Source organism: Ammospiza caudacuta, chromosome 2 (assembly GCF_027887145.1).
Source record: "Ammospiza caudacuta isolate bAmmCau1 chromosome 2, bAmmCau1.pri, whole genome shotgun sequence".
Lineage (NCBI taxonomy): Eukaryota > Metazoa > Chordata > Aves > Passeriformes > Passerellidae > Ammospiza > Ammospiza caudacuta.
In genome coordinates this window covers 87,423,640-87,437,550 of record NC_080594.1, presented here as the reverse complement: position 1 = coordinate 87,437,550, position 13,911 = coordinate 87,423,640, and the positions used below count along the sequence as shown (strand labels likewise).

The 13,911-nt window shown below is 39.8% G+C and overlaps 1 protein-coding gene across 1 annotated transcript in view; it reads right to left on the bottom strand.

The window, feature by feature from the left end:
- The window catches only part of PPP2R3B (protein phosphatase 2 regulatory subunit B''beta), a 44,974-nt gene extending 32,857 nt beyond the window's left edge, over window positions 1–12,117 (bottom strand). The window contains exons 1-2 of the mRNA XM_058824944.1: window positions 12,095–12,117; window positions 10,271–10,633 (exon numbers count right to left, since the gene is read on the bottom strand). Coding sequence (XP_058680927.1) covers window positions 10,271–10,618 — 348 coding nt within the window. The 5' untranslated portion in view covers window positions 10,619–10,633; window positions 12,095–12,117. The remainder of the gene's footprint in view (window positions 1–10,270; window positions 10,634–12,094) is intronic.
- Window positions 12,118–13,911: the final 1,794 nt, after the last annotated feature.

The following is a 13,911-nucleotide window of genomic DNA, read 5'->3' as shown; positions in this document are numbered from 1 at the left end:
ATCTAAATGGAAAAGGGGTTGGTATTGCCACATTTAAGGAGACTGAGCACTTATAAAGCAATGTGGTCATGAGTCCCCTAAGATCTGTTTTAACCTTTTCAGTCATGAATTAATCACAGGGGAAAGTCAGCTTTCATCCTGACTGAACTGGAAGTGTTCTAGTGTTACTTTTATTCTAAATCTGAATTCTCTCCAGTGAAAGCTAAGGCAAAATCCTTTACTGGGTGAAGGTCTGGGTGCCAGCCATGAAGCTGTTCAAGTATCCTGGCAGCCTATTATTAGCTAGATAAACAAACAGGGGGAAGATGCATGCTCAGAGCTTCCTTCCAAAGCTAAAGATACACACTATGAATGACTGGACTCAAGGACTGTGGCCAAAGAGTTCATCACTTTAACAAAGATCTGAAAATACACAAGAGTAACACAGCAAAAATAACACAATATTCTGGGTATTGTAGAGGAAATACAACCTGGAAGACAACTTTAAAAACCCCTTAAGTATTTGCCTAGCAAACCAGAATTTCTTGTCAGAAGCATATACCAGCAGTATATTAACATCTTAATCTCTTAAGTGGAAGTGACCTCAAATCTGGAAAAAGCATTACAGGAAGACCCCAAGAAAATAATTTTCAGCCATATAAAAACTTTAGTTACTGGAATCTAGCATTCAACCCAATAAAACATGAACCAAGATGACAGAAAGCCTGTTTGGCTTTTGGAGGAAATTTAAATAAGGCTGAATAGGCAATCCCAATGGCAACAGCATGGAGCCCAACAGCATTCTCAGCCTGTGATGGTGCAGAAACTAAGAGTGGCTTCTGGGTTAACTGTGGAAAGAAAATTGTTGTACCTCCAAATCAGTCACTGTAAAGGGCTGTAATGCAACTAATGCAACCCTTTACAAAAGTAACTTAATAGTGAGGGGCAGAACACAGCAGTTAAGAGAAGCAAGGCAAGGTGGCACCTTTTCAATACAGAGAAAAAAAATATGGCATGACTAATGTAGTATTTAAGATATATTCAGAGGTTTAAAGTAGAAAGAAGGCACTAGTAAAAACAAATAGGTCAGGAAAATATACAAGAAGTCAATCAGCTAAGGATGTTTGCTAAAACACAGCTACTATGAGGCAAAAAAATACAAAGAAGAAATTACATAAATATACTAGAAGACAAACAAAAGAAGCAATTCTTTGCTAGACTAAGAAAACAAGAAAACCCAAACCAAACAACCCTAAAATGCTGAATTCTTTTTTTTTCCACTCAAACATCATTGTCTAGTCTAGACTACCACCATTATTTAATGTTATCAAGAATTATTTCTAAGCCAGATGGTCCATACCTCGCCTTTGCTATACTGAAAGATCCTGAAACTAACTTTTTGCTAGCAACTTCCCATTTGTAACTGCTGTGCATGAAAAGAGAACAGGAGGACAATGCACTTGTGAACTGAACAGAATAACCAAGTACTACTATCCATGCCTAACTCTCCTTTGGATGGGAGTCATCCCTTTGCAGCAGTACACTCCCAAAACCCAAGGGAGCTAACACGTACAATGCGCACACAGCAGAAGGAATCAAGTCATTAGGCTCATATTCAACAACCAGCTATGGAAACTGATTGCTTTAAAAGTCATGGACAGTTTTCCTGGAGTGAGTATGACATCCTGATGAACTGCTAGAGGTTGACACTGTGCAGTTCAGAAATCTACCTTCCCAAGGAGAAACTGATCCTTTGGCCTTGGGAGGGAGTTCATGTGCATCTGGGCCTAGATACATAAGTTTTTTTCTTGTAGGATGCAATGCCTCCCCACTGGAATGGGAAGTCTTGCATGTAAATACCTTCTTGAATGATTATTTAAATTTTCCAGTAGTCTTGGATTAGACAGAACAATGCCTGGCAGTTCTTTCCACAGCATTTAAGAGAATCCAGAATTCTTAGGAGACAAGACAGTGAGTAAGTAAAAATAGAGCAGTTAGATGCCAGATGTGTGGTCATGTTAGGCCAGGAAGGAGGGGCTGATCAGATTTTCTGCACATTACCAAAAGAAAGCCGTGTATGAACACCAGCTGCTAAGGGCCATTATCAGCTTACAACTAAGATAAGATACATGTCACCTTGCTATGATTACACAGCCTGGACTCCTAAGACATAGCAAAGGCCTTTTTCAGTTTGTCAACTGCATCTGACAGACTAACTTCGGCAAGCATCAATAAGTTATAAAACCAATGCCTGACAACAAAGGAATGGTTTACAACCCTTTAGAATAATTCTCATGTTCTCTGCCGTCTTAAAAAAAGTCACTTCACATTTTATTTATTTGTGTACAGCATAAACTGACTTTTAAGGGAAAAAGGTTGTTGGAATAGTTTTGCAGATGAAGCCTATTTACTATTCATGATCTTCACATGAACCTATTCATCAGATCATGAAAACCAAGACCACCCAAATTGATGCTGATGAGGTGAGTATTAAAGAGAGAAAGCTATAAAGAAAAAATCTACTATGGATTACACAAATTAGTCACATTTCCTCTAATAAGATGCTGTGCTTTTACATTTTCAATCAACTGTGATGCTACAGAGGCTATCCACAGATGAAGCTACAGTCCACAATGCATGCACTTGTAATTTTACCAATATAAGCCTCTGAATAGCAGACTTAGATTAAAATAAACAATTAGTTCAGGCTGATTCAGAATGCCAGAAATTTTCCTACAAGAGACAACAGCTTTTACAACCAAGTTTAATGATATGCATTATGGAACTTTACAAAGTCACACTGGCCATTTCGGATATTTAGTAATTTCTAGACTGTTATTATTGTTATTATTTACATTGTGCCACCTTAACTTAGAAGTTGACAGTAATTTAGAAGTCTGGTATTAAGAACATAAATGACATTTTATAACTGTCCAGCAATTTAGTTAAACACTGTATAACCTGTTCAGTACTTCCATCTGAAGTAAGTCGTTATGTAAATTTTACATATTTTTTTCAAGCAGTCTGGAAAAATTGTTCTAAAACACTGGGCTTAATTTTGTCACTTGATAAATAAGCAAGGAGTCAAAATTTTACATGGTGTTTTTCGTATGTTAAAAGCAAGTAAGAGAAGAAAATTAGTCATCTTTTGTTTAAAAATCTGATACTACAACAGGAAAGTCTCCTGTTACAGTATTTGCTGTAAATGACTATTCACCAAGATTTTGCAGGTAGAAGAATAATCTAGCTCATTGTTTCAATATTGCATAATTTCAAATACTTTGCTTCATCTTTGGGTAAAGTATGTCACAAAGATTATTATTTACCATCCATCAGTATTCATCACATCTCCTAGAAATGTTTACAAATTTTGGAAGATTGTTTATTGTTTATCAATACAAATCTAGCTTCTAAAGGAATAAAACTCATTGAGAACTGCTCTCCTGATTCTGCTGAATCAAAAAAAAAAAACACCTAATCAAGTAATTTGATAAGTTCTACAAGGCTTCTTTTGTCAAGAAAATCAAACTGAACCTAATTCACACTGAACACATCATGCAAGTATTTGGCAATGATTTCTTCAGCACCCACTCAGTATTTCCCCCTATATCTCCCCATGTAGATTCCATGTACATTTTCCTTTTAGACTTCCAGCTCATCCCACTCAATCTGAAATCAGCCAAAGTTTCTAGCAGGATCTGTACAGAACAAATATCCAAGGCTAGTTCCATATGAAATGAAACTAAACAGCATGCACAAGGTTAATGGGACACATAGGGACACATATCCCAAGAGCTCATCGTTCCTGCAAGCACCTGTGGTCAAGAAGCAGTACATAGGTGGCTCTACAGTTTCTAGCTATTTTTCACATGATTGCTATGCAAAAGGAGCACATCTAACATTAAATACTGGAACATGCTTTTAAAAACACATCTTGGTCACTGTAGGTTTCCATGGACTCATTTTAAGTTGTATCTGTTGTTTGCAGAATACAAATTATTCTTATCTACCAGACACTGGTATCATGGGGTTAACTGGAAGACACACTAACAGCACCCCACAACACCATAACATTTGCATATTATATGTAAATAACAAAGGAGTTATTTACATATTATGGCACACTTAAAACACTAAATTTAGTAACCATTTGTTGCTGACTGTGAAAAACAATGAGTAGGCTTAATTAGTATCTTATTGAATCAATGCAGTGACTTAAATACAATGAAAGCAAGGCAACTGTAAGAAAATTGTGAGTGCAAAACCTCTTAATTTGCCAAGACTTGGTCATGTGGTTTTACCACTGGCATTTGGAAGATTTTTCTCATAACATGGCTTGCTGAAAAGTCCTGAGCACTCATTGACTAGGAAACAACAGTGGACAAACTCGTTCACTGGATGAGCTGCATTTGTGGTTTTATGCTGAAGTAAGCCCATACATACTTTTGGCCTCAAGTTTATTTCTTGCTGACAGAGTAAATGTAAGACATATGAAGAAATTCTTAAAAACAGGTTCACTGTTTTTAGCATCACTGGATTAAAAAAAAAAAAAGTGCTATCTCATCTACATCAATACCTAATTTCCTCACAGACTGAGCACCCATTTTAAAAAAAGGACTGTTTAAATGACTGATATAAAGCTATAATTAAGTTTACTTGTTTTAAAAGACTGAACAGAGAAGCTACTGAAAAGTAATGACCTGTAAGCGATGATGATATAGCTTTGAACTTCTTTTTGTTTGCTTTTAAGTGCCAGTTACTCACACAGGTGTGACTGTCATTAATAAATGTCATAATTCACAACTGAATTAATTTTAATTGTCCTTGGTCAGGATTCAGGTGAGCTTCAAACTCACCTGAAGAAAGCTAAAAAATTCTGATTTCCATTTCTCAGTACTAGAAATGCCAAAAAACTCTTAGACTGCATGCAGCATATAAAAATATGAGTTTCCAGTAGGACACAAGTACAACTGCCACTTTGAAAGAGGACAAAAGTTCATTATTTTTTAAATAAAGCACAAAGTGTAAACAAAATCAATATAACTGCCAACAAGAGTAACATTTACATGCCAGGGTAACAAGATACAGTTAGAATAAGGAGCATTATCATAACCCTACAACAGTTTCTCAATTCAGTTTCTCAATTATGAATAAAAAGAACAGTTAGTTCTTTAATCAGGAAAATGGCTCTTCTATTCCAAGCTATTCAGTACAGCAAAGCTTAAGATGAATAACACAACATACTACCAGTGCTGCTTATGTTGACTGCTATTACATCACCCCACTCAAAGCTAATAATGATTTTATAGGAGCACCTATAACTGCACTCTTCCAGACTCTAATATGAACTTTTGGCTGCCCTTTCTTTGTTGGCACCATAGAAGGAGCTTTATTGAGATCACACTAATGCTGACATCTCTCATAATGCCCAGTTATCACTGTGAAAGTACATCAGTTTGATAGCAGGTTATTTACAGTCTCCCTTTAAGTCACGGGCTTGAGTTGAAAGCCAAGTCCAGCATCCTGCCCACTTAGTGATAGGACATGGCACTACTAACACTATCTGTCTGACACAGAGTTAGGGAGTGTCTGTGCTGGACCACACAGCACAACCTGGTGTGCAGAGCAATGCTAGCACAGCCCAGGCTCTGGAGTTCACAGTTCTGCTATGAACGAGGCAGCAATTCAGATGCAGACGCACTTTGTAAAATGATGGTATCAGCCCAGCTACTCTCCACCCGGAGCTCTCAGAATTAATTTGTTTCAAAAAGCAACTGTTAAGTGTTATTCAGACTTCAGCCCATGTTAAAAGGTTTCATTCTAGCCTCTCTTTAAACTACAATGGATCACAGCAGTATCACTACGTTTAAATCAAGCAACTGATTACAAAAATTTGGCAAGAATGTTGCTCATGTTGAAGCTAAGCAGCCATATATTAAAAAAGTAAAAACATTTACAAGTTACAGAAATAGGAGGAAAATGAGCTTTAATTGCCACAGGATAACAAGCAGGAACATCATGCTTATCAGATAAAGGAAACAAAGAAACCATTTCAAGAAGTACCTTTATATCAAAGGTTGACCCTGCAGAGAAATGGAAAATAACTTTGAAGTACTTCTGATTATATCGCATTCTCTCTACAACACCATCCCACAAAATGCCCATAGGGAATTCTGTGAATAATTTCCCCAGATGCCTTGCACACCAGCTGGTCAGGATTAAACATCTTGCCCATGGCACCTTTTAGACCTTGAGGACTGGGATTTTTGACAGTAGGATGCCCAGTGTACAATTGTGTATGCCCCATGTGCTTAGGATAATCTAGACTCCAAGAAACACTGTTAAATCTATCTACAGTTGTGATAAGGGTTAGAAGAAATCTACAGCATCCTTCTAGTTTCAAAGTTACAGCCCTAGAATTTCTTCAACAATACACTCAGAAAATAATTGAGACTTGAATGCTGAAATTTTTTGTCTCTACTTTTTTGTTATTTGAAGCATATAGTACATAGAAATCACAGGCCTACTTGCAGAATACCAAGTGCTAGCAAGCACTTCACATCACATAACCAAAGCACCAGAACTCTGCAATTAACATGTTCACACAATGGGGACAGTCACATTTCTGCCTCACTGTGAATGGCACCATGCAAGCGAAGCAAAGTAAAGCATAAAGGAAAGTGTCATTTTTTTTCCCATAAAGGAAAAAAAATCCCTAAACAAACACTGTTTTGTTTTCATTTGCATTAAAACACCCTGAAAGATGAATTTTCATGGCAGAGCTTTGAAAAGGTTTTGAAATGTGCATTTGGATTAAGTCAACATGTTTTTTACTTTTAACATGTTTTTAAGTGACCTGTCCAGATGAAAAAAATCTATGAAGACCATGTAGGTTCTTTCATTATTGGAATAAGTACTTTTGACTTGCTAATCAGGAGAGGGCTCCAACTATCTTGAAAGACAGCAAATTTTCCTCTGGCATGACATTAGTGTTTCAGCAAAATACATGGCAATTTCTGTATTTTGGATAGAAATATAACCCACAGGCTTCAATTATAAGCCAATCTCTGGAAAAAAAGCAAAGATCTCCTTGAATACAATAGCTGACAGCTACAGTACATTTAATGCTGTTTAATGGTTGCCATCAGCACACCAACTTATTTTGCTCATATGCTACTGTTTAAAGTATAAAAAGATTACACATCTAATTAGATTCTAATTAAGAATGCTTCCTGTTCAGAAAGACATGTTTTGCTAACAAGTACAGAAACCTGTAGGATGAAAATGTTGTTTTCCTACACAATCATATTTACTTCCTGGTAATTACTTAAAGATGGTGGTTTTATGTTATCAGCTTTATTGTTTGTATTATCCTTCAAAAAAATTGCAGGAACACTTTAAGAAACAGGAAAAAGGCATATAGCAGCCTTACCCATAATCAAATGCAGTGATTTAGCTCAGTGATACTGAAAATGTATCATGCCAAAGTAGGTTAACTGCTTGTATGCTGCCTTATGAGACTTCCAGTGCACAAGAGAAAAAGTTTAGTAAGATGCTTAAGTTGACTTACATAGTCCAAAAAAGAAATAATTCCCCAGCTCTTTATGACTGGATGTAAAAGCCTTTTCCTAACATCACCCACATGCACACAGAGCTAAGCACATTAACTTTTATCATTTTCTAGTACTGATATTTAGAATTTTAATCTGTATTAGCTTGTACTGTAGGTCCAGCATCTGAAACATTTTCTTCCACTTATAGAAACAAGATGAGGGCCTCAAACTTACTTAAAACTCATATGAGGTAAGTAGAACCATTGTGGCTTCATCTGAGAAACATAATAAGATGCACAACAGCAGATGCATTAGTTTTGACACTGTGTGAGGTAGTTTGTGGAAGAAATTGGGGTACATTGTGCTTTCTAAGAGAAAATACACTGTTGTGGCAGAACATGCAATTCTTGGTGGTATTTAAGAGCTAATTCCAGCTGAAAATGCAATTTACACTTAGAGATTAAGAAACTTTTGATGAAGATTTAGTTCACCTGAATAATAAAGCTATAAATATGATTGGAAATTCCCCCTCCCCAACCTACTCAAGCAAGGAACAACCTAATTCCTCTAGGTTCTCTCTCAGCACTATACAAACAATTCCAATTAAGTCAAGGATGTTACTCTTCATTAATCTCTTCTAGTTCTTCTGTATGGAATTTACTTCAAGCAATCAACCAAGACACATGAAGAGAAATTGCAGTACACAAGTTAGTGATCAAGTATAGTAAATAACAGTGAGTTTTAACAGAAAACTTTGTCTTTTGCTTTGCCTGCTTTTATCTGATATGAGAATAAACTGAGCATCTGTTGACTGACTATCTGCATTTTACTAGAACAGGAAATATAATAGTGTGAACAACAACAAAAAAGTAAATCAATCATCATGCCCTGCTGTCTGGCTGGTGATTGTACATAAACACAAGTCCCTGTTATTGTAAAGTCAATCTAGACAAACACTGGACTGGACATGTGGTGTTTTGGAGCTAGGAAGTTGTCAGACTAGATTTGAAAATTAGTATTTATGAAACCAAGAGGTCACTTCAGATTAAATGTTTAAGTGCAAAAGTGTCATGCTGTTACTCCTGTGGCTTAAAGGGTAAGTCTACACACTCAATGCATATCAATAACAAACAATAAATAACTGATCCTCTTAAACATCCCAGCTTTATCCTCTCTACCCTTACCCAACTGAACAGGCTTCTCTGGGATACCAGGTTTGGACACTGCAATAAGTTAGATACCAAAGTATATAGAGCAATTGGGAATTACAATCTCTTAAAATCTTCCAGTACTATTAAAATGTATGAATTTATAGTCCTATAGCACAAACAGCATAAAAACTCTTTGAAGTCTTTATGAATGTCATGAAGTTCAGCAAGGTCAAGTGGAAGGCTCTGCATCTGGGACAAGAAAATCCCAAGCCACAAACAGACTGGGTGGGGAACAGACTGAGAGGAGCCCTGGGATGGAGGACTTGGGGATGTTGCTGGATGAAAAGCTCAGCATGACCCAGCAATGTGCACTTGCAGCTCAGAAAGCCAAACATCCTGGGCTGCAACAAAATCAGCCAGCCAGCAGGGCAAGGTGGGTGATTCTGCCCCTCTGCTCTGCTCTGGTGAGAGCCCAGCTGGAGTGCTGTGCCCACCTCTGGGGTGCTCAGCAAAAGAAGGATGTGGATCTGCTGGAGCAAGTCCAGAGGAAGGTCACAAAGATGATCACAGGGCTGCAGTCCCTTGCCAAAGAAGAGAGGCTGAGAGAGTTGAGGTTGTTCCATGTGGAGAAGAGAAGGCTCTGGGGAGAACTTAGAGAAGCCTTCCAGTACTTAAAGGGGCATGTTGTGACAGGACAAGGGGAAAGGGCTTTAAACTAAACACAACTAAAAGGGCTTGAATCTAAACTAAACCAAGGGTAGGTTTAGATCAAATATTATGAAGAAATTATTGAAATTCTTTACTGAAACAGGCTGTCCAGAGAAGCTGTGCATCTCCCATCCTGGGAGTGCTCAAAGCCTGGCTGGATGGGGCTTTGTGCAATGTGGTCTAATGGAAGATGTCCCTGTCCATGGCAGGGTGGCTGGAACTAGAGGGTCATGAAGGTCCCGTGCAGTCCAAATCATTCTGTAATTCTATGATTCTAGGGTTGTTGATAATACATAAGCAACACTTAATTTTGTCAGTCATGACAAAATTTTCTATCCAGTTTGGTTTTTCTTTATGAAAAGAGCTAGAAACTAGATTTTGAACTGAACTGCAAGCCTAAAAAGAAGGTTTCAGGTTGGGGGCAGGGTTGCCATCCTTGCACAGAGGGCATTGTCTGTTACAAATAAAGCGCTCATTAGGAAGGAAGTGCTGAGTGTACCATGCAGTACCAAAACAATTACTTTGTTAATATGCAGATCCAGTGAAGCCAAATTTGAGTCTTGTACTAACAACAGTGCCTGGTATCATTAGACAAAGGAATATTTGCAGTCAAGGCAGTCTGTTACAAAAGGAACACAAACACAAGGACTTAAATTTATCCACAATTAGATGGCAAGGACCCAAGATAGTCTTATGGAAGCTCAGGCCACCTATCCACTAATAATACACAAACATTGGTATTTTAGGTTCAGTGCAGCTGCTTCACTCCACTCCTGATACCTCCTCTGGGGTAACTATTTACTTACATAATTTGCCAATACCACAAACACAAAAGTCAGTTCCATTTAAACAAATAAATCTAAAAAGAAACAAACTTACTTCTTTGGTCCCGGAGGATCGATGTGTTGCTCTAACATTAGAAATGTTCCTTGAGCTAGCTGGAGTTGCCAATGGAAGAGCAGTAGAAAGCTGAGGAGGACTCAAAGACAACAAAGGCAATCTGGTATCTCCTAATATGCACTGCTTGGAATTGGAATTTTTACTGGTGAAGTTCTTATTTTTACTGTTTCCTGAATCTGTGTTACCAAACTCTGTTTTCTCCTTATTCTTGATTCTTCTCAAGCAGTCCTTTAGTATTAGCTGAGTGGCAGGCTGACTCAACCAGCACAAAAAGAGTTCATCCACCTTCATTTCCACTGCAGGTTGCAGAACTTTGCCAGGTGACATTTTCTGCCAGTTTCCCTGTTTTGTTGGTTCAAATTCAAAGTAAATATTTGACAATCATATAAATATTCCATTCACCTTTCAGTGTTTCACAGGCATTATTTAACAAAGTGTTAATATTGATTCCCTCAAGATACCAAGAGAAGCTGAGAATTATATTTTAACATGTGACTTCAACAACATTTTATAAGTGTAAGCCATAAATCAGTCAGAGTCAATTCCAATAATTTCTTTTAAATAATGGATAACTTATTTTAAAAGCATACTGTGTAAATGGTGGAGACTGGAGAACAAGAAATTGCACTTGGGCTTTTTCAAAAAGATAGCTAACAAATATTACAAATATCCTCTAAGAATATGTGTTAAAAACACATGTATTATGGAAACTAGGACTTGAAAATACTTATAACTGAACATACTAAGAAGTAAATATCTAAGCAGTTTATGCTAAACTCCAGTGATAAAACAAATAAGATTTAATAAGCAAGTCTTTCAGTCAAGAGATTTAGAACTAAGACTGGAGGCTTGATTTTCATTCTGAAGTTGTGATATGGACTCCACATCTTGCATCCCCCCATGTGAGGGATTCCCAAAGCCTTGCCATTTGATATTTTAAAACCTCTTATGTGACATTCACTTTTGCAGCTTTTCAAAACCAATGTAAAATCCAATGTAACTCAAGAACTGCAACAGTGTGATTTCAGGTTCAGTTACTCACCTGAAAAAAAACAGGTTTTTGGTGGTTTTTAGTTTTTTCTGGTTTTTTTTTTTTTTTTTTTTTTTTTTTTTTGTGTGTGTGTTAGAGAGACAGAGGATTGGAATGAAACACTGAGAACAAAACAAAATTTACTATAAAGACTTCCAGCATCCAATTACTTCATGATTTGGTACAGTTCAAATAAAAACCTATGCTTCCTCCCGTGTGTGCTTTTTTTTTAAAGCCCTTCACAAAATTTAATCTATATACAAAAATCACATGATAAAAGATACATGATTGATGATCTTAGACGTCTCTTCAAACCTAAATGATTCTATATACAAATACTTAGCTGAACAAGCCGTAAAACAAGCACTTCAGTTTGGAACCGAATAACGCCTGGCAAGCGAACATCCTATTAAAACCTAAAGCTCATCTTCGTCCCACGGCAGAACGAGAAGCCTTTTAAAAGTGCACCACCTAAACTTTCTGAACCTCGATAACTACGCAGTTCAGTTATTCCGATTCTAAAAGTGAAGAAAACTCGTCTCCCTACTTTTGAAGCTCAACTCCGTCACGGCGCCGGCGGCTGCGCTCAGGCACCCTCAAGCGCCACCCGCCTGGAAAGGAACGGTCCTGGGCAGGGGCCAGCCCGGCACCGCCCCGGCGCGGGGAGCCGGCGCTGCGGCCACAGCTCGCTCCGCTCGGCCGGGCCCCGCACTGAGCCCGCAGCAGCAGCTCAGGAGCGCCGTGACTCCACAGCCCCAGCCAGCCACGCTCACCTGCCCCGTTCCGCCTCCGCCACGGCCCCTTCCCGCCGCCGCCGCCTTCAAACGCGCGCCTCCTTCCGGCGCGGCCCGGCCCGGCCGCCGCCATCTCGCGAGAGCGCGGCCCTTCCGCCCCGCGGGACGCGGCCGCTGGTCGCCATGGCGACGGGCCAGAGGGGGCCGCCGGGCCGGCGCTGCCCTGCCCTGACCGCGCCACCGCCACCGCCGCCGTATGAGCTCAGCTTAGAGCTCTGACAAGGTCTCGGCCTCTGACGGGCTGCTCCTCACTGGTTCTCTGAGGGGAGCTGGCAAAGGGATGAAGGGGCAGAGTATTTCCTCAGCAAGTTTGCTGATGGCGCAAAGCCGGGAGGAGTGGCTGATACCCCAGAGGCCTGTGCAGCCCTTCGGAAAGATCTCGACGGCTGCAGAGAGGGTCAGAGAAGAACTGTCTGGAGTTCAACAAAAGCAAATTCCTCCCTGCACCTGGGAAGGAACAACCCTGGCACCAGCACAGGCTGGGGCTGACCTGCGGGGAGCAGCTCTGCCCAGAAGGACCTGGATGTCCTGGTGGACAGCGAGCTGTCCCTGAGCCAGCAGTGTGTCCTTGGGGACAAGGCCGGTGCTGTCCAGGGATGCACAAGGAGGAGCACTGCCAGCAGGTCGAGGGAGGTGGTCCTGCCCCTCTGCTCAGCCCTGGTGAGGTCCCATCTAGGTTCTGGTCTCCCCAGCCCAAGACACTCCTGGAGAGGGTCCAGCAGAGGGTGACAAAGAGAGTAAGGTGACAGGAGCATCTCTGTTAAGAGGAAAGGCAGAGGGAGCTGGGCCTGTTCAGCCTCGAGAAGACATGACTAGGAGGGGACCTTATTAATGTGTATACATATTAAAAGGGAATGGGTCCAGACACTTCTTGGTGTTGCCAACCACTAGGACATGAGGCAAGGGCCAGAAACTGATGCACAGGAAGCTCCACCTGAATAAGAGCAAGAATGTCTTTACTGTGCAGGTGACCACACACTGGAACAGATTGCCCAGATTGCCCAGAGAGGTTGTAGAGTATCCCTTGTGGAAGATGTACAACAACCATCTGGATGCCCTTCTGTGCCATGTGCTCTAGGATGAGCCTGCCTCAGCAGAGAGGTTGGATCAGATGACCCACTGTAATCCCTTCCACACAATTTACCCATTCTGTGATTCTGTGAAAGTGAGCTGGTTCCATCTGCTAAATGCTGTTAAAAGGAGAACACAAAATGCTCTTTCTACACAATGGCTATGGTTACCACTAGTGTTATGGGATTGCAAATGATAGGATGAAAGAGGAGGTGGAGGCAGTAACAAATAGAAGGATAATCCCCTTACTAAGAGAACGATGTGTGCTAGATCTGTGCAGCCCCGTTTTTGTATTGGAAAACATACACTGGGATTTTGTGGTTGTCAGCTTTCAGGGCTGTCACCCCTTTGAGGCTCCATGGATGCATATATCAGTGGGGTTTAGGTGGTTGACCATTGGCCCATATAGTTTTTTTTCTTTGATATTTTTTGCATCAGTGACTCATTGGTATTTTTACATCAGACTCCCTACTCCCACTGCACTGATTTTTCCTCATGTGTCTATGCTTCACTTTTGTTAATCCATTTTACATTCTGCCAATTTCTTTACCAGCAGACACTCTCTGGATTTATGAAAAGTTATTATTACAAATTGTTGGAACAATAATGCTGTAGAAATGGGGCTGTACTGAAGATGATACAGTGGTTTGGAGGGAAGGCTTGAAAATGTATGCAAGAGTAAAATAGGGTAAGTGAAGGAATGTGCTTGCTTTCTCATTTTTGGA